Genomic DNA, 25,077 nt, shown 5'->3' with positions numbered 1-25,077 from the left:
ATGAGCCACTTGGCTTGCCACACATAGGAATGCAGCTTTGTGGTGATGCAAACTGTCTGGAAGTCCAGCCTTTAACATTGCCTTTAACAGCACCATGGGTGCAGCTTCCTCATGCCTTGTGGAACAGTCACCCAAAGCACACAGTCTTGGGTGCAGGTAGAGATGGAATCATCATCTTGGAAGTTGACTTCCTGCACAGTGTAGGCAGTTTCAGACAATGGACCCCCTTACTTAAAGCAGTCTTGGATGTTAGTTATATCCTCAGTCTGTCTCTGCTGGTCTTTCTGTGGCTTTTGAGATTTTGTAATAATGCTTTACATTTCTTGATGACTGACGGGAAGTGCTAATTGAGTTGTGGTGTACCAGGGCCATGGAGCTGGCTGTTGGGCTTCCCATACGGTTCCCTGGAGCAGCAGGGATTTGGGCACAATGAAACCATGCTGCAATGACTAAATGTTAAATTTGGTCACACAAAAGGTGTAACTGGCTGTGAGTTTCAGCATGGGAGAAAGCTGAAACGGAGAAGCCTTGTGATAGCCATCCCCAAACACATCTGCCTTTGTGTGAAGGTTGGTGGTGTTTGAGCTTGGTAGGAGCTGGTGTGATGGTGCCTTAGGCAGTTAAATCCCTTTCAGGACACAGGGTAAGGCAGTTTCCTCGTAGAATGTGGCGCTCAAATTGTGGTGAGCTGATAAAGCACAGTGCAGCATGGTACCGCCAGGTTTTGAAGATTTAGGTGTGTAATGCTGCTTGGCAGCAGTCTGCCTTTTTAAAATTGATAATCTGGGCAAACAGGTATTTGGCAAGTTGAGAACCACACCGCTGTGCTAAAAGTAAGCTCTTGTTTTTCACCTGTGCTGTTATTTCAGGGCTGTCACCCTTCCTATGCTTGAGGCATTTGCTAAGTGACAGTTTTACTAGAACTCTTTCTGCCTGCAGCACTTCATGTGGCAGGCAGAAAATTTGCACCAAGAAGTGACTGTCCTAGTTCTTTTATAGTCTCAATTCTTGTTGAGCCAGAAATGTATCTTCCTTTTCTTTCAATTCCTGCCTATCATCTGACGAATTTAAAGGGAGGGTGGCTTTGCATATGAAACATCAAGATAATTTATCCAAACAGAAAATGATGAGAATACACATAGCTGATTTTAAAAATTACTCTTCAGACTACAACACTCATTGTTAAAAATATCAAATGATAAATTGCAGCCTTTCTGTAAACAGTCTTGTGTCTGGCTTCTGGGATGGACAAAGTCCTTTCCTTTGGTCACTATTTTGTCCTGGGCTGCTGGTTTTGTCTCCAAGTAACCCTGTGTTACTTAGCCAGTCATTTTAGGTTACCTCACATCACATGCCAGTGTTTGAACAAGAGCTTTGCAAAACCAGTCTTGTATCAGCTTTTGGCCCATGAACCAAATGAACCAGTGCATTGTGTGACTGACTTGTTTCCTCTTTCCGCGTTTACCTAGCGTGTGTTACTACAGGCATGGTGCCTACTGAAGCAACTGCTGTGGAAAAGCCCCACCAAACTGAAATGTTTCTTATGGCTCTGTATCCTGCTGCTGTGGAAGATTTGTAATTGAATTGGTTTATCTCTATTTCCATTATCTCAGCGTTTGCAATTTTCAGATTTACTGCAGTGAAAAGACTCATTTGGTAATTCATATGGTGAGCTGAAAGCTGAGTGGGTTTTTCTGATTCCCTGTCTGCCTCTGAGAAGTGCCCGAACTCTCAGGCAGGTTTCTGCTGTGTGGGAGGGCAAAGTTTACCCATCTTGTATCCTTTTGCTGATACATACGTGAATTTGTCTCTCCAAACACCAGGTAATTCTTCTCCTGGCTTTTGTTTTCAGTTTCTAGCTGAGTCTGGAACTTGGTTGTTATTACCAAATAGATTTATAAAAGGAAGCTTGATGCTTTCTTACTTAGCATTTCGCTTTTTTGAGACACTTTACTCAGCCTTTCAGCATATTTGTAATGGCAAAGTACATTTATATAAAATTCTCTATTCTTGTTATAATACTTAAAAACAAAATTAAAGCTCCCACACAAACATTCAGTGAAACAAAGTAGATTAAAAAGCATGTTTGTTTTGAGGAAGGAATTTTTCCAGCTTTCTTTGAGGACTGTTGGCAATGGAAGAAGGAGAAAGATAGGCTAAAGAAGCAAAACATGCATGTTTGGTTATGCAGCTTGGATGAGAACAGAAAGCTGGCAGAAACAAGGTGGTATAAAAAGATTCTCTGGATGCTTTGCTCATAGATGGTCATTTATTAGGACATGAAGCTGGGTCCCTATAATACACTGTCTGAAAAACAATAGCTTTATGTTCAATAGTTATGATGGAATATGTCCTACATTCACAGAATCACAAGAGTGATGAAAATTCATCATCATTACTTAATTCATGCTTGAGTACATGCCAGGCTCTAATTATGAGATAGCTCCAGTCTGCTCAGGACCCAGATGTTTACTGTGATCCTGGCACAGGTGGTTTTGTTGAGGACAGCAACAGTCAAAAATTCCATTTCTGGGTTTTGTGCAGCAGCTGCTGAGGCTGCAAGTGGCCTGTGGGATGTACATTGGAGTTCTGATACTAGAGATTTGAAAGTAAAGAGAGGCAAAGAGCATCTGAGTGCGCTGGAGGGATCAAAAGGAAGTCACCAAAATTCCAAAGTTGTTGATGGTTTTCAAAATGCTACCAACAGCTGACAGAGGGAAAAAAAATAAAGGACCTCTCCACATCAGATAAATCACTTGTGAAGTAAAGGTAAGAAAAAAATACAAACCAACACATAGCACTTTTAGCTTTCTAATTCCATACTTTCTTAATTTCCTTCCGCTGGGTCTCTTCAGTGTTTCTTACTCCCAGCTCATGCTTTACTTGCCTTTCAAGGTCATTGCAATCTGCATCTGACTTCAGTGCCATCATTGTTTCAAAGTCAATTCCTTTGAAAATGGTATACCTGAATTTCTTTGAGACCACAAAGCCTGGAGCAGGAGAGGGATATTAATAGAAACAGCTTCTCTCTGTTGTTGTATGAAGACAGAAGATGAATTATTTCAGTGTGGCAGGTGGAGGTGTTTTTCAAAGCAACTGTTTGCATTTTTGAAGATCCAACAGGGAATTAAAAAGGTCTGGGTGGCATAGAGAGCTGGCATAATTTTGCATAAGGAGAGCAAAGGTACAAATTAAATACTACACTGCTAATTTTGCTAGGTGTGCTTAGCAATTATCCAGGTTAAAGTAGTACTAGCAGTTCCCATCCAGCCTTCAGAAAATCAGGAAGAAACTTTGCTGCATCCTACCACATGCCTTTTAAAACATGGAAACAGAACAATTACTTTGGGCTTTATTTGATACTCTTTTTAAACACCTTTAATCCCACAATGATTCTTTTAGGATAATGGTCTAGGTCTGAATTCAGTAAAGCCTCTGCCTGACATTCATATGATGCTGCAGGGAACTCTTGTTGGAGCTGGTGGGAAGAGGCAGGATTTAAATTTTATCCCCAAAGGAGGGTGAGAGTGTAGAGAAATACAAGAATAGTTTGAAGGGAAATACAGGTATTTGAGACAGTCCTGATGTGCGACTGCCAAGGCAGGAAGGGACGTGGGTGTTACCATTTGGCTCTTGGATAGTGGAGAAGCCCCTCCTGTTCCCCCACATTTCCTCAGGAGTTACTCTCCCATCCTTTCCCATCAAGTAGCTCCTGACGTTCTGCACGTGGACATTGCCTGAGCTGCAGTGTGGCTGGTGGCTCTTTGGTGTGCATCCTGCCTGAGAAGGAAGGCAGGAGCAGGCAGAGCTACGAGGCAGAGGAGCCTCCCAACTCACTCGGTATCACCACCACGCTGGACCAGCAGTCTTGCTGGCTCGACAACCAGTCTGCAAGTCTTCCTGACATATGAGACATGTGATGCATGGCTGGTACAGAGAGCTCGACCTGTGTCATTAAATAGCAACAAATGTAATTTATCGTATTCAATTTTAGAGATACACGTGGAAGAAAAGGAAGCAAGATGTGTACATCCACTCTGCTCTCTTTCCTAACCCTTTTCTCTGCTTCCTGCTCCTGGCAGCAGATCAGCTGTGTGTTAGCCTTACAGGGGGGTATTTTTGTTCATTAGGCTCTGTGGGGTTCTCACAAGCCTTGCCACTGTGTGTTGCTCTCCTGTGCAGGGAGCAGGGCTGTGCTGGGGGTTTGCAGATCTTGCCTCTCCACAGACCCTGCCCTACAGCCTGTCCGGGACTGTAAGGACCGCCCTGTCTGTCAAGGATGCTTCATCCCATTGAGATCAGAATGCTTCTCAGGCAGCTGCACTGGCTACGATTTACTGGAGTTGAAAAGTACTCAGGAAAAAGTTATTAAAAGTGTCAGGTTTAATTTTATAGCACCATTAATGCTGGAGACCTCAGACTTTGAAAATTACAATGGACTGGTAATTGCAGAAGGAAGAACTTAGTTTAACTATTTATGCCTTTAGAAAGGAATTTTGAGGGTCAAAGCCTGATTTTTAAAGTGTGTTGCTAATAATACATTAGGCAATGAATTAGTAAGTCATTAAACTATGAATAAATGAAATTGTGTTTGTTTTAAAGGCTGGTCATCTGCTCCGCTCCATTTTTTGTACAGCCTGCCAAATCCTTTGCAGATGAGCTATACTGCTCTCGACAGATCCCTGCCTCAAGTAACTTGTTATCTGTATTTCACACAGCAGAAAAGGAAACATCAGACAAGCGTGGTGGAATTGGTGAGGGAGGGAGGGAGAAACATTCCCAGCAGAAATAAGGTCAGGCGCATCACTGCACAGAACTGCCGGCGGGCTTCAAGCAGTTTTTCTTGTTTGGGAGAATAAGGGGTGCGTGCCCCATGGTATCTCTCAGCAGGTCTGGTCCTCTGCTTGCAGAAGTGAGAGTCCTGTTATGGCTCCTGCCCAGCTCAGTCACCTGGGTTTCCTCTCCTAGAGATGAGGTGGGATGGGAGGGAGCAGGGCGAGGCAGAGCTTGGCACTTGAGCGTCTCCTCCCCTGATAAAGTGAGGGCACGGCAAGGGTGGGAGCTTAGGGAAACAGCAACACCCGTCCCATCTGGAGGCAGCCTGGGAGGCGTCTGGTCAGTGATGACTCTGTGTAAACCTGGATATCCGGGGCTGCTACCTGGTCTTACTCTTCACCTCAGCTGTTTCTGTCAGCAAGCAACCAAAGTTAGGTTATGAACAGTTAAGACATGAAATAGCATTTGTGCTCCAATGTTTTAGTTTCCATCTTTGCAGCTTTTTTCCCTAGTTTTTGAGAAATTGTTTGCAAAATGGCGTAAAATATCATGTTTCACCGTGCTTGATGCAGAGTTGTGGGTTTGTATGGTGTAGAGTCAACATTTGGTGAGCTTATTAGGTTCTGACAGCCGTTACATGGCCAGTCAACAGAACTGGCGTTTCTACATGCAAAAGTTTCTAATGTCAAGCAGCAGTTTGACTGCTATTGATAAACCATGTTGCTGCTACCTAATAAATGAGACCGGTTTAAAAAATCCAAACAAACAAAAGCAAAACCCAACAGCAACCATTTCTAATAAAGTTTTTAATTTTTTAAGCTTTTTGGAAACAGTTGGTCCCAAACCATTTTCCAAGCACATCTGCTTTTTCTTTTTCCCTTGCCTTTAGCTTCCCATGGTTTCTCTTGTATCAGGTGGGTACCTTGCAGTTGTTCGAACCATTAAACTGGTTGTTGATTGAACAGAAATTTGCTTTTCTCTTTTCCTGAGGGCATTTGAGCTGACACCAGGGCAACAGTGAGAACACATGGCCATGGCATTGGAGGAACAGGGATGGGGTATGACTGTTCCTTCACTAGCAGTCTGTAGTTAATTAAGAGGAGAAATGGTGAAACTCCTGTGACGGTCTCCCGCAATTTTTGTTTCCTGGATAACTGAATCAAGTACAATCATCTCTTTAGGAGTTTACTGTCTTGGTTAACTTCAAATCTGAAATGGGTGGTTTTTGGTAGAACATTATGGCTGTTAGTTTGTCGACTGGCAAAGCAGAGAGAAGCTGCTTGATCTGTTTGTTACCGTACTGCGGGTACTTGATTTCTACGGAGATCTGCATGGATCCACTGCCCATTAAGCCCAGTTTCTTGACTGAGTCTTTACACTTACATTTTGGTGACTTTTACATGCTTCTGTCAAGATTTAATTGAATTTTGAGCTCACCGGTTATCTTGGAGTTCATTTCAGTAGGTGTAGTATTGGGCTTCTAGTCTTCCATGTTGCATGAAATAGAAACATGTGATATTTCTGTTCATTCTCTCCCCTGCCAGTAACTGAGGACTGCTGTACTTCAAGGGGTAATATCTGCACACAGTTTGTTTTCACACAAGATTTTGATTGCTGTGAAAGTTAGAAATAGTTACATTTTATATGGTACCACTTTTCCAAACTCTTAGTTTTTTCACCCTATTAAACAAATACATGATGTACTAAGCAATATTTTACTTTGAAGATCAGAACTGTATAGTTAGAAATTACAGGGAAATTCAGATTCTAGTATGTATAAACCAGAATTTCTTCAAGTGCCACATTTTTAACTCACCTTGTGAGTAAATAGGATGGAGGTGCAACCAGTGATTGACTTAGACTCTGTGTTTCCCTTTGCATCTTGACCTTGTACTATGTCTAAAGAAACAAATGTGATGGGATGGTGATCTGGAAAGGCACGATGCTGAATGCTGAGTGTACATATTGAGTCTGAGAAGTGACATTTTGTTGTGACTTTCATTTACCTTTTGTTTTCTGGTTGAGTTTATCAATTTACAGTTTTGCCTTAGCTGAGTCCAGAATCAGAGAAAAAAGTTTGAAAAGCAGCATTGCTTAAACTAGAGACAAAGTGTACATTATATTAGTAACAACTTTCAGGTATGTGTAAGCAATCAACTGCAATGATAAGAAGAGCTAGAAGTATTTTTTTTAATGAGACACCTTTTTTGATTTTTTCCAAGCTATCTGTTGAGAGCTATAAGTATTGTTAAGATTTGCCATTTGTCCTGTTCTGTCCAAGAAAAAAACAATTTTGTAGCAGCTATGTGCTGTTTTGCTAGCCTTGATATGAAACATACTTATTAGATGTTTGTCTTTTCATTTAGAAGTCTATTTTCATAATAAACTTATTTTTCAGTGCTAAATTATTAATCTTAAATGTTATCTGAGAACATTTTGGTCATTTACTGGTTATTAACTTTTATTAATAATTTATCATACTTGCAAAGTTAATATGAGAGACATTTTTTTACTTTGTGTCTGCTATCAATTCTTGTGTTGCCGTTTGATGAGAATATATTCAAGCTCTTTAATTTCTTCCTTCAGCTGGAAAAGTGCCTTAAATCATGGGATTGAGGCATGAGATTTATTCTGAAAAGGAAACGGTACATCTAGGTTTGAGTGACTGCCCAGTGTTTGCTCCTTTGAGGCCTTGTGTTTTTTTCTGTCTGCTGATCTATAAGATCATGAAAGAGTAGGTCTCTCATCCAAGGCATTGCGTTTTATACTTTATTAAAAATTGCACTCCATAACCATCAAAACTTGTAAAAATAAACTGTAATATGTTATTTATTATTATGATGTCTTGTTTGCACATGTACAACCCTGTCTCTCCCCCTCTATCCCTGCCTGCACGGGAGGGACCATTTCTGTATCGATACAATATGAACAGGATGATCCCAAGTCTTCCTTGCCTGTTTTCTCTGGGACGCTACAGCAAAGCAGCTACTCCGAGTAGCTGGAGGATCAGTCCCCAGCGCTGAGCAGGAAGCACAGGGCCATTCTGGCAAAGCCAGAAGCAGTTTCCTTTGCATGGTAGAGCTGCTCTCTCCTCTCCTCAGAGTCCTGAGAGGTTAACTCTCATCCTGGCCTCTGCTCCTGCTACTGCTGTCCTAAGCAGGTCCCTCCTCAGGTCTCCTGCCTGAGGTCCCTCTGCTGTACCCAACCTCACACCACACCTCCCAGCGCCTGTATCTCCTGTGCCCTCATTCCTTTTCAGTCCCCAGCTGTCCCTCCCCAGTACCAAGTTCCTTCCCTTCCACAGGCCTCCTTGTAGAGTCTACTTTCACTAGGAGTTGACTCTGTCTGGCCTCTTTTCGCATTTTGCTGCAGTCTCACTGACCAGCCTTCCCCAAGCTGTGGGCTGGGCTGGTGTCCACCCTGCGCCAGCAGCCACGTATTCTCTGCTGGGGATCCTTCTACCTCCCACACCTGGTGGTTTTTCTACCAGTGAGAGGAGGCAGGGGCTTGAATCAGGGAAAGGAGTGAGCTCCAGGCCAGAGTGAGTGTTTCTGGGGTGCCATGGCAAGCCCCAAGGCCGCAGGTGCTTTAACCCCTTCATTTCTGGTGTGCTGTCATCACACCAGAGCTTTTGTGCTCTGGTGCACAGAGCTTATGTGCACCTTATGGAGAGAAAACTACCCTCTGTCTGTGGTGCTCGAAGGGGTTCTTGCTTCGCTTGTGGGTGCTCAAAGGGGTGACATACCAGAACAGTTTGTCAGAAACAGAGGGTAGAAGAACGCTAATATGGTGTGGATAAGAGATGTGTCTGCTTGTTCGAACATGGAGGAAGTAGATCCTTGATCTTCACTGCCGTAGAAGATTGCATCACCCAGCACCTAACAATAAAGACGACTTTTGAAGGTTCTTTGTTGGTAGGGCCCCCTTCAGAAAAGAAAGGCGATCTTGTTCTGCCAATCCTTTAATGACTGTGTCTTTCTGTGTGCATTTGGGGGAAGGGGGGGTTCAGATAGCCAGATGAATTTTAACAGAAGGTCTTTGTGTAAAATATATGCACATTAAGAAAGAAATATATTTTAAATCAGTTTTCAAGAAGAATGTGAAGTTACAGGGGGGAAAAAAGTGTAGCGGTATTTGTTCTATTTTGCGGTTCCTTTGCAGAAAATACTCAGAGCATTGTACTTCAAAACTGTTTCCATTTTTCAAACCTATTTCTGGTTAAGTTTTATTGGAAGGAATTTGTTCAGCTGTGTGTATAAGGCAGTAAGTACATTTAGAAAGGTTGAATTATGGGGAATTCTGTTTGCTGTCCTAGTCTTCGTCGTGTGTTGAGGTTATTTGGAGTTGTATAAAAATTGAGCAGTTTAATATTAGTTATTTATTTCTCAAGCACCAAAATAAAAAGATGTAATCCTTTATTCAAGCAAACTAAATAGGGTTGGTAATTGGAGACTTGAGGATTTAGGATCTGTTTGTTGTTTTATAGCATTGTCCACCCATTACAAATGAATTTGTAATTTATTCTCCCAGTCTGTGATAATCACCTGCCAACCCTTGACAGTTCTGCATACTTGTGATTTAATCAATTCCGTCCTCCTAAAACATGGAACAGGGTTTTAATTGCCTTTTGTGAAGAATTTTGCCAGCAGTGGAATGGAGCCTCATTCCTTCATTTGCAGACAGAAACTGCCGACTCTGGTAGTTCTGAAGTTTCTACAAACTTTGAATCTACCTTAAATACATTTGCTTTAGCCCTTTTTTATGTCTAAAAATATTAACACAGTCTTGAAGATTACTTTTCTCTCCTTAGACAAAGGACTTTGGCCATCACACTTATTGTTTCTGTACTTTGTAAAAACTGTTAAATATATGATACATCATTTATCTGCCTGCATGTGTGTACAACTTGTAAATAATTTAATGTTTTACTTTTCCACTTGGCCTCTTCACACAACTGTAAAATAAGGAAGATAAAAGTCTGCTAAATTATTGATTCACTGGGAAATTGAAACAACCAACATAAATCAAGCACTGGAAATGGTTCCCTTTTCCTCTGTGGGGATCAAAGCAGTGAACACTACTGGGTAACAGTGAGGGAGCTAAATGGATCAGATGATTATAGAATAATTTAGATTGGAAAGGGCTTCTGTGGGTATCATCTAGTCCAACCACCTGCTCAAAGCCAATCTACTTATTAGAGACAAGCTTGGTTGAGTCTTGAATGCCTCCAACAGTGGAGATGATCCAGGATGGAGGCATTCCAGAGTCTCCTGTATCCATGGGTACATAGACAGGGCACATCAGACCCGTTGCCTGGCTGTCTGGTGGATTTTGGTGGTAGTCTGCAGTGTTAAAAGTTTTCCTGCAGATTAAAACCTTTGCAGCAAGGTGTACAGGTGCTTCAGTGCCATTGTAGCAGAGCAGAAAATTTTGCAGCTCACTGTAAATGGATCTTTAATAGATCAAAGCATGGTGACTATATGAAGGCTTCTAGGTCTTGCTACTTGAAGTAATTTGTATCAATTTTCATAGTAGACAGTTGTTTCTTTCAGTTATTTACTGTGTTTTATATATACATATAGTATACATTGTAGTAGTTGTCACAGATTGTTTTAAATGTTTAAAGAGAATTAAATGATTGTACATAGGGAAATGTGGTGAGATATTATTAGTATCCAGAACAGCAGCAAAGTCCAGGCATGTAGCTGCAAAGCAGAGCATAGTATAATTTGTGGTTTAATAAAGAGCTATGTAAACTAAAGTTAAACCTGTGTTCTGCAAAATTTCTGCACTCAGTAACAGCCTTTTCTCTGATACTACTTTGGTTTTGATCTGAATTTATTTTGCTTTGAGAGCAGCTGGGGAGTTTTGAAATATTCAAGTATTGTATATATTTAACATGAACTTTAGTATCTGTGCTTTTTTTGGTTTTTTTTCTTACCTGCTTCTCACTCCTGGGATATATCTGGGAATCTCATAAGTTCTTCTGAAGGGGGAAGTCAGTTTGCATAATGCTTTCCAGACACCCTGCTTGTATTTAAGGATACAAAAAAAAAAAAAATAACCCATGCAGACCTGTACATAACTAATAGAGGTGCCTGGTGCTGGTGGCCTAAACATCACAAATCTGAGCAAAGATTGCTCCTGTGATCAAGTCCCTGATTTGTGTTGTATTGCACAAGGAGAGGACCAGCCCCCTAGATCATCCAATCCTTGGGTTTGGCATTCCACTACTGATTCCTGAACAACCTGCTCTGCTAACTGTTTTCAGTCATCCAGGGGAAATGCTGGAGGTTGTTTGGAAAGCAAATCACTTTTTCTGTATGGAGGATGGAATGTGTGCAGAGAACAAAATACACACAGTTTAAGTGCACAGGGACAGTATATATGGCATGGTGGATGGAGTATTTGTCACCTGGAGGAGATGCCAACTTTCTGGAGCAGATCACCCTCCTTAAAGATCCCAGCTGCTGCACTCCTGAGACCAAGTCCTCAATATCAGTCTTTTAGTGGGAGCACTTGTGCCCCTCTTCCTGGATAGTTCTGTCTTCAGTGTCATATGATCTTCCTCAAATGAACTGGGATTGATGAAGGCAGTTTGATGATGAAGAGTGAAGCAATGGGATAATGTTTTTAGTGATCAGACTTTTCAGAAACGCATCTTTAATGGATAGCAGAGCATGCCTGTTAACACTTCTTCTGTACAGAAGAGGAACATATAGAAACTGCTGTCACAGTGCTGTCTTCACTGACAGCATTTAGAATGTCTGGAAAAATTAATCTGTGAATCCAAATGCAACAAGTGAGATCAAAATTTGGGAGGGAGAAGGTGACTGTTAGCTGGGATTGACCTTTGGTTGTATGGCTCTACAGCTATGGGGACCCACATTTTGTGCCCTTTGCAGGCTTTAGTCACATCAGAGAATATGCAGGCTGAGGAATAACCTATGATTTTTTGGTAATGTCTTGACTTTTTCTTTCTCAGTAGCTTACATACTAACAATTTTATTTCCCCCAGTTTTTCCGTGCTGTATGACTATGTCAAGAGGAGCCATGATTTCATCACTGCCTATTTCTACTTCATATGTTTAATTCACAAAATCCTCAGTGTCTTTCAACACATTTTGATGTAATAATTTGTTTGGCAGTTGTAACTCCAATGATGTATTTACCCATTGTGCCTTTATTTGGGTTCTAAATGTACAGCCATAAATAGTCATTAGTAGTGCTATTTTATTAAATCATGTGAACATCTCAGCTGAAGTATCCAAACTCAAGCACGTTTTGCAGTACTATTTTAGGAAATATTCATTAAATAATACACCCAACCTGGAAAGCAATAGATATAATTTCAGCAGCTTTCCACATGCTCCTTTGTATACCATCATTATTGGCTTCTTCAAGCCGAGCCGCATCGCGTGTCTCTGCTCTGCTTGTCCTACCTGGAACGTATCCATGCATAATTCACTGTTAGGCTGCACAAATGCAAATGCCCACACAAAGGAAGCAAGAAGCCACTGGGAGCAGGAATCTTCCTTTTGCCAGCAGTATGGAGTCAGGTAAAAAAAAGTGCCTGTGTGATTGTGGATGTATTTTGTGTTGGTACTGGTTGGTAAGGTGCTCTAGATGGAATGAGTTTCTCAGTCTTTTTAAAGGTTACAATGATAATAACTGCGTATCATACATAGCATTTATTTTGAGTTTTCAGAAGGAAATTGTTGATTCTTAGTTCTCAAAGAGCTTTTTGCTACTCAACTGAAGCATGGACTTGTTGCAGTTCCAGATGGCATAAAGACCCTTGGTCTCTCTCTCACTGTGTTTAGATATATTTGCTTGCATGTCTTTAATTATGACTGTGTAATTTAAGTATGTCTATTTAAACTGAGTAGCTGATAAGCAGAATGAGGCAAACTAACTATGAACAAACTAAAAAGTTTGACTGTCTAGGGAACTGTTGAACATCCACCAGAAATCCCTTCATCCCACTTCAGTTAAGCATGCTTATCTGTACATAGGAAAAATCCTATTTTGCTAGAGGCCGACATGAGCATCATTGAAATCAGCAGTTAATCAATGTTTATTAATATTATGAAAATCTCATTCCTTCTCCAAACGTTTATGTGATTTATTTCTATAACCATTTCAGAAGACTACACTGCACAACCTGCTGTGCTGGATCCTAACAGTAACCTGAGAAAAATTGTATGAAGTTCTTACAGCCTAGGGATTTTTGCAGCATTTTTGAAAGGTCCCTAAAAGATATTACTTACAGCTGCATACAAGCTTTGTAAAGTATTAATAGCACTACTTCTTCTGTGCTGAGTGGATTACTGCCACATACATTTGTAATTGGTGTAACAGTGCATGCAGAAGAATTTCAAAGCAGCCACTCAACTGAAAACTCTCTCTTTTTATTAATAGCCCATTCATGAAGAGACTAAGAGAGGATTGTGAAAAGTGGAGAAGAATTGAAGTCTGATAAGAGAAGATGTGAGAACTGAGCACTGGGTCCCTTGGGTCCAAAGCACATGGCAACAGAGAAAATTTTTCAGAGGAAGGAATTTTAGGGTAGCAGAGACTGAGGGCTGAAAGGGTGCTCCTGGCCTATGGCAGCACAGCAAGACAGCATCCTCTGTTTATGTAGGTGCTCAGCAGTGATTTCCCTCTGTACACGTTAGATTATTGACAACACCTGAAGCTGTAGCCAGGTCCCACCCCTTCTGGGAGCTGTCTGGATGCATTGATTCAGCAGTGGTCTATACAATGTTTTGCATTTCATAGTTGTCAAAGGTATCATCTACAGGAAATGACCTTCTAAAAATCACCCATCAAATCATGGGGTTTGCATTTTCCTGGCCCTCAGCAAAGTCAGCCCCTCTTGAACAATTAGGAAATGTGTTCCCAGGTGCTCTATCTCCTGTAGAGAAACTAAGGAAGTGCAGGTTTCATTAGTGAGCTGTTTGCTAATCTCAGATGTGGCAGATCCAGTTGGAGAGAGCAGCAGTGTCTGTCTAGAGTGTAAATGCATACAAACCCCTTCTCTGTCTGCTTCTACCAGAACTCAACCTGATGGGAAAGTACTGTGTACTTGCTGTAGTTGTTAAAAGATACAACTTTCCAACTAGAATTCTATTTTGAGCAAAATCAAATATTCCTAAATGCCAGCAAGTTTTTCCAACATCAAATTTTGGTTGTCTCTTCCCAGCTGATTCTGCAGAGTTGTTTGCTGGAAGGTCAGTCAGTGTTGTTGACTGCATATTTTTTTCATTTCTGTACATTCATATGTGGTTGCATAGGCATATATATACACCTATTACATGCAGGTGATTTTTGAACAGAGTTTTCACTAGCATAACTCAATATATAAAGTCAGCTACTTTTCCTGAGTCCCTTAGTTTTATTATTAGCTGGTACATGATGGGAATGACCACGGTGCCTCAGGGTGTAGGTGCAGGGAATGGCTGATAAGCCTGAAATTATAATATCTTTATAGGACATTGTCAGTAAAACTGTATTTGATAAACCATCTTAAGCCACTTCTTTTTACTGCCAATTGTTTTATCTGATTTTCAGCAGCAGCTTTCTCTTGCAGTGACTCCATAGTGTGCAGGCACCAAAGGTCTCCCATCACTTTCTTTCTCCTTCTCTTGCTGTGAAAATCCATTCTCTACAGGCCCCCACCTGCTGCGGTCTCCTCCCTCTCTTGCATTGGGCTCACAGAGCAGCAGCAGTTGGGTGCTGAACACAGAGCTGGGACACTGTGGTTGGGTGAAAGTAGGGATCCACATCAGGCATAGGACTGAAAGAATTCCTAATGTGAACAGATTCCTCTTCATATGCTCTCACTTCTGACCAAAAAGGTAGACCTCATATCTCTGACAAACCTGTTCAATCACAACCTGTATTGTCACCTTCCAGGTCATTTTTCTCGGTAGAATTTAAGTAAATGAGTGAACTGGTGGTGGCAGTTGCATAATTAGCTCCAATATCACAATAGATTTACCTGCTGCTTTGCATTGGCAGTGGATGCTAATCAGGCTTTCCCCATGTTCTGACCTCCTGGTCTTTGTCAGTGTGTATGCAGTTTCCTTACTCTTTCCTAGAACATCTCTGAGGTTTTGAAATTGATTGCTAGTTGCCTTCAAAAGTGAAAGGACTTGAATTAAAGGACAAAGTGGAAGTGCTGTCTTGTTAGATGTTAACCCTCACTTCACGTGGCTGGTCATAAAGAGACATCCTCCTCTAGTTATTTCTCTGATCCACTGTGATTTTCAGAGTATTTTCTATTGCTAATGGTGAAGGAACTTGTTCTTTTGGAGATGGGTCACATTTATTGCTAACCCACAGGAAATTCAGACATGCAGTGTAAGATTACCTAAATTAGAGGGACAGATGTTAGGCTTTAAGAGCTTTTTGTTATCTTGACAGTTAAATGTTAATGCTTCCAGAATATTGAAACCCTAATCTTACATATTGCAATTTTTTGTTTGTTATTGTACATTTAAATTATGAAATACTCGGTATTAGGTTTAGGATTTATTTAATTTTTTTTGAGAGATCTTTCTTCTGTGAAGAAAGACTGGCAGAAGTGGCTCAGCAGCATAATGTGGAAGTATAAATAGAATGCAAGCTGTCCATTTATCTCAGTCCTGATCTACTTATATTCATCTGATGCTTATTACAATCGTGGTTTGCCTCTGAGCAGATACATCCAGTTAGGATTAAGCTTGGACAACTAACCTAATTCACTCTTGTAACTCACTCTTGTAATGTAATTCAGAGTTTCTGTCTAGATTTCTTGTGATACCAAATAATTCTTTAAACTCCCAGCCCTTAATAAATCAACATCAAAATATTAAGAATATTTATCACTGTCTATGTTTTTATGAGATACTGAGTTTGTTTGCAGAGGCTTTTAGGTTTGCCCAGATATATCTTCATTCATACCTATTTCCGAGATTTCTTCCCACTCCATCTTCTGTTGGTATGTCATTAAATACAGTTTCAGATGATAGATTCTCTAAAATACTTGATGAAACCCCTTTTTGACCTTTTTTTGGTAGAATGGTCTGCTAGAGTAGCCTGAAAGTGAAATATAAGCACGCCTATCCAATTCTAACAAGCATAAAAATAATAAAGGCAAAAGACTGTACCCAAACTTTATATTAAACTTGCTCACACTGAAAAAGGAAGATTCAGTCTTTTCTTGTATTTCAAGAATCTAGAATATCCATGGAATAATGATTTATTTCTTGGATTTTCAGACAGGTTTTCTCAGCATTTTCACTCTACAAGAGCCCTGTGGGATTTGTGGATGTAAAAATATCAAGTTTTGTGTCTTTAACATCTCAGCTACACTTTCTTTTTCATTTAAAATCAGCCTCTAGTTGACTCTTTATTGTTTTAGCCTAGTGACTGGCCTCTGGCATGGATTAATCTTTGACAACTTGTTTCCGATTTTAAAAATCAACACAAGCAACTTACCATAATTCAACACTTATATAGGGTTATAAAAAAGCTCAGGACTAAGCATAACAACAATCAGTGCTAACTCATTATTGTGTGTGGGTGTTCAACTCTTTAAAACAACTTACACTTCAGCTTAGAAGTAACTTGTATATTATATTTTAATGTGTGCTAAACAATCAGTTTGCACAATAATGTATCATGAGTCCAGTCTGTCTTTCTATTTGTATGACTGTTCTCAACAAAATAAATATGTATGCAGGACATAATTGATGAAACATGATTTAAAGAGAAGAATATAAACATTTCACTTTTCTTCCCCCTCATTTCATTTCCACTGTTACAGTGAGTGTGCTGATGCTGGAAGATCCACATAGCAAGATTTAGCTTGTATGTGCCCTTATATTTCTAAGAGCATATTGTATATGCTCTTAAAAACTGATCCAAGAAACAGTAATTTCTGAGCTCTGCATATGCGTATGTTAGATGGAATTCCCCATATAATTTTCAGAGTCTTTTATATTCTTCATGTGAGATCTGCCCTGCAGCCCTCTGGGTTGCTACTGGGGATGTGAAGGCACTTTTGATAGTGGAGTTTCTCCTACCTGCCAGAACTTCATGGAAAAAGAGTGGGTGAGCAGAAGACAGGGGTCGCACAGGTGGACTCTTGTGCCCTGTGTGCATAGTGAGATCTTGAAGTGCATGAGATCTGCCATGTTTATTGTCTGTGAGATGTACTCCTTTCCCTGAAAAACAAGGTCTACGATAGGAGAAATGGCAACACCAGTGGCAGTGGCTTATCAGAAGATATGAAGGAGTGTGGAGAAATTGAATAAATTTAGAAGAAACACTAGAACAGTGATGATTCTGCTGCCAGAGCCTCCTCTGTACAGGTAGGAGGGATACATGGTCCTTAATGTGACTCTTTTCTGCATCACATCAAATGTGAGGATGTAAAGAAGAGCCTGTAAATAATTGTTAGGATTTGGAGGAAAAATCTCAGTAGGGCATTCAAGATGTCCTGTAAAGATAAGGCCCCCGCACAAACAAAAAGATCAAAAGGAGCAGTAGGAACATTTAGTGGTGAAGAAAGTGATGACATCTTAATTTAAAGATTCCCAAGAAAACTTGAAGTTACTGTTCTAAAGTATTTTGAGAGTCCCTGGGAAAGGAGGAATCAGAGTGAGTGTACAGCTGTAAGTCAGTGTGGCTGCTTGTTGTCAATGTGAAACACTCTGCCTGCAGTCAGAAACAGACCTGGAAATGAAGCATGAGAAAAATAAGCCCTATTTCATTGCCACAATTTTGTTGATTCCATCAGGCTGTCTGCAGTCATTTAAAGATAATTGCAGGGGTGTTACCCACTGAATGTTACTGTTTATGTGATGTGAAAGGAGAGGTAGGTGCAGTCTAGTTGGTTCTGCCAATACTCAAAGAATATTGCTGTCTGTAAACTCTAGCGTAATTTTCTGATGCTGTACAGTGCAGAGAAGATGTCCTTCAAATAAGAGCTTTTGTTGTAGTAATGCCAACAGCAAGGGAAAATATTCAGATTATTTTCCTGGAGATAGAAGCTGCTGCTGTTTGGAAAACAGTGCATTACACCATCTGTTTCCTTCTGATTGTGCACTACCATAGCCATTGTTGTGATTAATTTCTTTGCTTCTAGGCACAAATTTGAGTGCTTGAAAGAAGATTAAAAGCTTGTTTGTGGACAGGGATGTAGCTAATGGCTAGATTTCAGTAGGATTGTGTGTACTTACCAACTTTACAGTTTAAGTCATCAATCTTCTGCATGCATTTGATATGTGAAGAAAGAAAGGAGAATGTGCTTTTTCCTTGTAATAATCCTCTACACAAATTGTTGGTGAGGTTTTCACCATGTGCCACTAGTGTCATCACATGCTCAAAACACTGCTGGGACAAAGAGCCACTTTTCATAAAATCATAGAATCATTTAGGTTGGAAAAGACTGTTAAGATCATCGAGTCCAACTATTAACCCAACACTAGAAGTCCACAACTAAACCATATCCCTAAGTGACACACATATATATATATGTCTTTTTAAATACTTCCAGAGATGGTGACTAAATCACTTCCCTGGGCAGCCTGATCCAGTGCCTGTCATATGTTTTCGTGAAGAAATATTTTCTAGTATTCAATCTAAACCTCCCTGGTGCAGCCTGAGGCCATTTTCTCTTAACCTATCTGCCTCATTTTCTAACGAGGCAGAAGATGTCTGAAAGAAGATGTGTAGTTTCATCATCATACCACTTGATTGTAAGAACTGGTCCTTAGGTCATGAGGCTGGCGTGCTCCAAAAGCCCCAAACAAGTAGTTATCCTGCCAGGTAGGAGGGAAGCTCTGATGGCTGACAAACTGCCACAGGCACCCCATGGTCACATTCGGTGCCTCCACTGGGAAACTCAGCAAGGAACACGTTGCAGCGTTGTCTCTCTGGATGTTGATGTCACCCTTTATCTGGCCAGAACCACTGCTTTGTTCCCCCAGTGACAAGCAGTGCCAGAAAATGCAGAATTTTGCCTAATTTGCCGTGTCTCACCTCAGTTCGTCTTTTGTTTGAACCCCGAGTATATAGTACAGTGGCAGTGTGTATCATGTGGTGTCCTCCCACTACTAGGCTGTTCCTGTCCTTCCTTCCTGTGAATTTTTACTTAAATAAGCTTAGAAAGCCTTTGATCCAGGACATGTAGCACAGCTGCAATATGCCGTGGTCCATCTGCTTGATATAATGAATTGGGAAAACAAGTTATTTGCATGAAACTCATCTGTTCTTAATTATTTTTTTGATCTTTTTTTTGGTTGTCACATTTCAAGATTGTCACATTTGTCCATGATTTCATGTCAAAAGTTGAACCTCTTCCAGCTAGGACTGTAACAATTCTCCTCTGTTAACACAGTGTATGCAAACTAATATTTTGTAATAAGGTACTTAATATTTACTTCAATGTGACTTAATTAAAGTTTGTGTCTTTGAATATGCTTTCAGAGTAATAGATGATACATCATATTTTAAAACACTTCTTCAGGGTGATGTGCATAATGGTGGTTATTTGGGTTATGGCAGCTCTGTGGCCATACAGGACATAGTTAAACAGAATTGAGAGGAAAATCTTGACTGCCAAGTAAAGCAGCATTATCAATTTCCTCTCTCCTGCACTGAAAGAGACGGGGGAACAGACAGTGTAGGGTTTCCTGATATGCTTTAAGAAAGCCTGGGATTCATTTCCCCTCCCTTCCTTCCTATTAGCTGTTTGTTAACTCCCAGGAAGACCCAGGTTTTTCTCGTAAGACCTCTCTACTCACATATTCTGGAAACAGGCTCTGTCTTTGAAGGGCTCAGTTCTCTGTGCAAATACAGGGGGAGGAAGAGGAGTTGTATTGATGATGGGAGTCTAACTTTGGGCAAATGAGCTGAAGAGGAGTTTCTAATTGACAGCATTGTATTCACAATGGTATTTTCTTTTAATTTTCTGGCATGAGCACAGTGCTTGTCCTTGAAGGATACCAGTTGCTTGAGATGAAGTAGGAAACACAGCAAGTGTCAATGTGAGATTTCTGTCCTCGGAGTGCTGAGCTGTGGACTTACAAGCAAGACGGTAAAATTAAAAGAAAGACGTTCAACTTGCCTTCAGGAGAAACCTCACAAGTTTCTTTGCAACAGCTGAACATCCCTCACGTTAAGGAGAAGGATGTGAAGAAGGAGGTGATTGTGCCAGCTACTTTGGATGAGCACTGGCATTGGATCTCCCTGTGCGGCTGGAGTGCATTAACAACCTGGATGTTTTGTGGCAGCTTTTCTTCATCCTAAACAGCACAGGGCTGTTAGTTTGGATATAGTTATTTTGGATGAAACACTAAAACAGAGACAGTTTTGCACCTTTTTTTATTTTCTTAAAATGTCTTGCTAGTCCGACGTGCTTGTATGAGAGGCTGTGACTTCTTTATTCATACTGCTCACACTGAAAGTAGACTGAAGCTGTGGCAAGATGTCCTGCTGCTGGGTGCAGCATGCTAGGAACTGAGAGATTGTTTCAGCTTCATGCAGAAGAGCGTCTTGGTGTTTCCAGTCCATTAAGTGCAACCAATCTTCCATTTCCTTTCTAGTGGAACTAGGTATTGGTTTCTGAAGAAAAGCATATACAATACAAATAACTGCACTGCGCCCTCTTCCAGGACTTTAAAACTGCAGCCTTTTTTATAATTTTTGGTGTCATCTGAATTTGACAAAGCAAGTTCACACTCTGTTGACATTTAAAAACAAAATCAGAGTATCTTTCATTGTGTTAGAAGAGAGTACTGCTAAAGAGGAGATCTATTATTTCCTTTGCGGAATAGTTTGGTGAAGATACACCCATGTCTCAACGCCGCCTTTTAAGGGAAGGACATGAAAGTCCTTTTAGGATCCTACAAAGATTCTTCCAAATCCCTCATGGCAGACGGCACTCAAGAAATAACCCACATCAAATATCCTCTGGTGAGGTGAATGTATACATGATCCTGTAGTGTGATGTGTGTGTACACAGAATGTTTCAACTAAGTTTTGAGTTGAATACGAGCAGTAAGCAGCCTAGAATTTGTGTTACTGATTTTTTTCAACTGATGATTCTTGCAGGAACAAGTGAGGTTTTTTCTGCAGGTATACTCATGTAGGGATCCAGCAATTGTTACAGTGAAAAAATACAAATCTTTATCAATATATTAGGTATTACTTATGATAGTAATTGCTGTCACCAGTACCTACTGGAGAAAAACTTTTTACCGTGTTTTTTCTTGCAATTCCAGGTGTATGACAGTACCTAACATAGATTTGAATGCTTTACATCAGCCCTCCTTTTATATTCTAGAAGAACATTGCTGAGTATTCCTCTCCTAAAAAGTATACCTATTTATGCAAAAGAAAATATTTATAACTAGACTAAAAAATCAAGAAGCCTCTGATTACATCTGTAATGTCCTAAATTTAGGGCTTGCCACCACTTACTCAGTCTAAAAATCTGTTTCATCTAGGATGTGTTAGTGTGACTGATAATTATATAAGCTTTGTGTTTAGTAAAGCTACATTTTGGTTGGGTTTTTTCTCTGAAATAAGTTAACCCTGACTGGCTAAGATAAGCTGAAGTAGATTTTCCAGTAATTAATTAAAACTTTCTTGTTCTTTTTTATGCACAGTGACCTATTATGATCTTTAAAAAAAAAAAAAAATAAAGAGCACTTCTTTTGTTTCTTTTAAAATTAATTTGGAAATCTACATCAACATAAACGAAGCTACCTTTGTTAATTTTCAGTATTCCTTTCTTTGATATTGACATTTACTCTTAGAAACAAAAAAAATACTAAAAGAAAAATGCCTCTCTGGTGATTTGATTTTCTTACACCTTCATTTGTACTGTGCTTGCTGAGTCTTTTGTCATCTATTGTGTTTGGAATTAAAATTATAAGGGGTTTTTAAAATAATTTTTTTTATTTTATAACTTCTGGAATGTAAGGATTTCACCTTTCCTGACTTACCAGTTCTGGGCATTTGTGAGGCCAAGATTTAGTACTTTTAGGAGTGCTTACTAGTAAATTATCAAAATCTAACAATCAGTTCTATTCAGCTGAGACTAGAAAACTTTTGAAGTAAATTGCTGTTAATAGCAGTAAAGAAAAATCAGGAAAATTTAGTAGTATTTTAACCATATGGGATGCCATCTTGTAAAGCAAAACAAAACAAGATCTCCTCCAATGTCAGTCTTACTTTCATGTAGGATTCACCTATCCCTTGGCAGCACTCACAATGCAGTCAAGTCCATAGTGTAGCCATGAAAGCCACTACTTTCACCAAATATTTTATGATATTTATGTTTTTATGAGTTTCAGGCACCTACTGGCCATTCATTAATGGATTGGAGCTAGTCCAAATTATAGGCAAAGCATTGACTACATAGGAGAAAAACACAAATGTAATATATTGAACACATTCTAACAGATAATATTCCTAGTTTTTGCCTAATTTCCTTTAGACCAAGGTCTTTAATATAAATCTTGTCATGCTATGTAATCATGTCTTACTTACATCTTCCTTTCACTATTTAGAGGTGTGTGTATAGTCAGAAAATAGTATGTTTCTGTAGGAAGCTGTCCTGTCTCCCACCCATCTTTATTATTATTCCAAAACTCTCTTTGATCATGTGGCAGCCTTTTATGTTTGAAGTCTTCAAGTGTGCAAAAATTCTGTTTCCTTTCCTTCCTGTTATCCATTTTGTGTTGACAGTAGGAAAGCAGTTATAGGCTTTTAATGTTAACCTTATATATCCAGTAAGAATAACTCTGTTGTTTTGCTCAAAGCTGGTTTATGGCCTTTTGGACTGATATGACTTTTCCCACTTTCATGGTAGCAAGGCTCGGCTTTCAGTGGTACTTGCAGACCAAATGTTACACAGAAGGTGGAGCAAAGTTTTAGATTATGGAAAGGGAGAGGTATTTCAGCCTGGGAACATTTCTGTCCTGTAGCTACACTGGGTGAAATCACAATTTTGGCAGAACGTATTTCCAAAGTAAATGTGCTTGTGATTCTATGAATCCCATGATGTATGCACCTCTCTTCTTGTGACAAAATTGAGCCACTCTGTCCTGTTGTCCCAAGTCTCACAAAGCTTTGTTCTCTCTTCATTAGCATCTCTGGAAATTGCTGAGAGCATGTTTGCTTTGCTGTCACTTCATCCTTTCCCTTCATGTTAAAATATTTATTATAGGATATAGAAACCTTTAACTAAACAATAAATGTCCTACTTCATATATTGATCTTGCATTATCTTATTTGCCTTAATAAGGGAAGCTGGGCTGGCTTCCAGAGTCATCATACTTCATCAAATCCATCTCTGTTTTATTTTCATTTTAACAAAGCAGACTTTATTTACTTACAGCTTGTCGACAGTTGGATCTGTCCTCCTTGGCCTAACTCTCATTGTGCTGTTCTCTGCAGGTGTCTTTTACTCAGGGCAGGCTGTGTTGCCTTTATCCACTCACCCTGGTTGAGCCCTGGCTCTGGTGACACTTGCTCTTTGGAATGCAGATGTTTGGGACCAGGTGCCATGTGGCCCCTCCTGCCTGGATAGGCAGGGCCCAGGCTGGTGCAGTGAGTGCTGTGAGAGCATCACATTTTCTGAATCCATCACTGACTGTGTATCTTCTGTGTGCTTCTTCATCTCTGGCTGCAAGCAGGTGGGACAGCAGTTGTGGGTTTGTGCAGGGTTTCAGCCCTGGAAAACTGTGGCTCTGAGCAGTCTTCTCTGGGGACACCCATCTCCCATCAGCAGGGGAAGTTTTCCAAGGTGCTGACGTGCTGTGGCCCCTTTGTGATGGGCATCCCAGTGTAGCGCTCACAGACCAGGCTTTGAGATCCTCCCTCTTCTCACTTTTTCTAAACAAATGGGAACAGTAGGTCAGCTTGAACTGAGAGCTGTAGAACAAGTCTGGCAAGTGGAGACGCCAGAGACATCTGTCTTCAGTCTGTGCTGTGCGTGGTATGGATGGGCAGCATCTTTGGAGGCATCCTGTAGTCTGCATCTTTTCACTCTGGATTCAGGTTGGTTTTCTGACAAAGATGACTGAAGCTCTAGGCCAGTGTGCTTTTGTGTGTAGTTCTAGGCATGTGATGAATGGGTGGCTGAGGAGAGTGGAGACTGACTGTGTCACAGGGTCCTTCCAATCCAAAGAAATTCTGTGAAAAGGTACAGTGAGCAGCACTGTAATGTGGGTGTCTCATACTAATAGATTTTTGTAGTGAGTCAGACAGAGCTTGGTTAATCCATAACCTGAATAATCCACCACAAAGAGTGAAGAAGAGTCTAGAGGAAGAGCACTTTTGCATCACCTGTGTCAGCCAAGGGGATGCAGATGTGGTACATCTTTTCCTGAAGTTGTATCAGTGTTTCTGTTGGATATTGGGCATTCTCGTAAGGGGAGAGGGAGTTAGCTTATGGGCAGGCTAGCAAAATGTGTGGATATAGGAAATGTCAGACTGAACACACAACAAACAATAGCAGAAATATTTATGTACCTGAAGGCTTCAGTGTAGCCAAAGCCTGCCTGGAGCCTGTGCAAACACTGACATTTCTGGTCAGTGTTAAAGTCTGCCACAACAACTTTATTACTATTAGTCCCCACACTAGATAGGTCGAGGTGTGTAATGCTGTGTTCACTGTTTGCTGCATTCACACATTAGTTTGCTGGCTGTATAAAGGTGTTGAAAAGGGATTCATTTGAGATTTTAGGCTTCTGTGATTGCAACTTTGATTGACCTGTCCTGCTTGAAATGCTCTTGCACTTTTTTGATCAGAAAGATGGAGAAGAGAGTTAGGTGTGAATCCATAGCAGAGGTGATAAACTGTACTTGTGAGTGAGCAGTTCAATATGACTGGTTCCAGATAGCATTGTGAATATCTGCCTGAAAAACAGTTTTGCTTTGCCTTGTTAAAGCCTAACATGAACAAAAATATGCTGAGGGCTTATGCTTATATATACTGTATCAGGCACTGGGTATATCAGCAGTCTGTAAATATTCAGGGTGGGGTCATGAGGGGAGAACACTATAATTAAAGAGATAATTACAAGAACAATTACATTAGTGGAGGAAAATATATTTGTAAAGTCGTCTTGTGCCACCTGTTGTATTTATGGAACAAAGTTCAGGTAATACAAAAGCTCTTGCCTTCTCAGGGCAGTTTGTTCTGAGCAGAGGAAGGGAAAAGTGGACCTCTTTCTTCTCTGATGATGAATCAGAGAGGAATTTCAGTAGCAGAAATGAAGAGTTATTATTTTTTCTCAG

At 40.3% G+C, this 25,077-nt stretch overlaps 1 protein-coding gene across 11 annotated transcripts in view; it reads left to right on the top strand.

Moving 5' to 3' along the window:
* Positions 1 to 25,077, top strand: part of MCF2L (MCF.2 cell line derived transforming sequence like) — a 156,765-nt gene that overhangs the window by 38,809 nt on the left and 92,879 nt on the right. The window contains exon 1 of one of the 11 annotated variants that reach the window (XM_032100516.1): positions 19,576 to 20,742. The exons of the other annotated variants lie outside the window; for them this stretch is intronic. Coding sequence (XP_031956407.1) covers positions 20,622 to 20,742 — 121 coding nt within the window. The 5' untranslated portion in view covers positions 19,576 to 20,621. Of the gene's footprint in view, positions 1 to 19,575; positions 20,743 to 25,077 lie in introns of those variants that run through there. 11 annotated transcript variants of the gene reach the window in all.

Source organism: Corvus moneduloides, chromosome 2, assembly GCF_009650955.1.
Source record: "Corvus moneduloides isolate bCorMon1 chromosome 2, bCorMon1.pri, whole genome shotgun sequence".
NCBI lineage: Eukaryota > Metazoa > Chordata > Aves > Passeriformes > Corvidae > Corvus > Corvus moneduloides.
The sequence above is the reverse complement of the archived record's forward strand: the minus strand, read 5'-3'. Positions and strand labels throughout refer to the sequence as shown.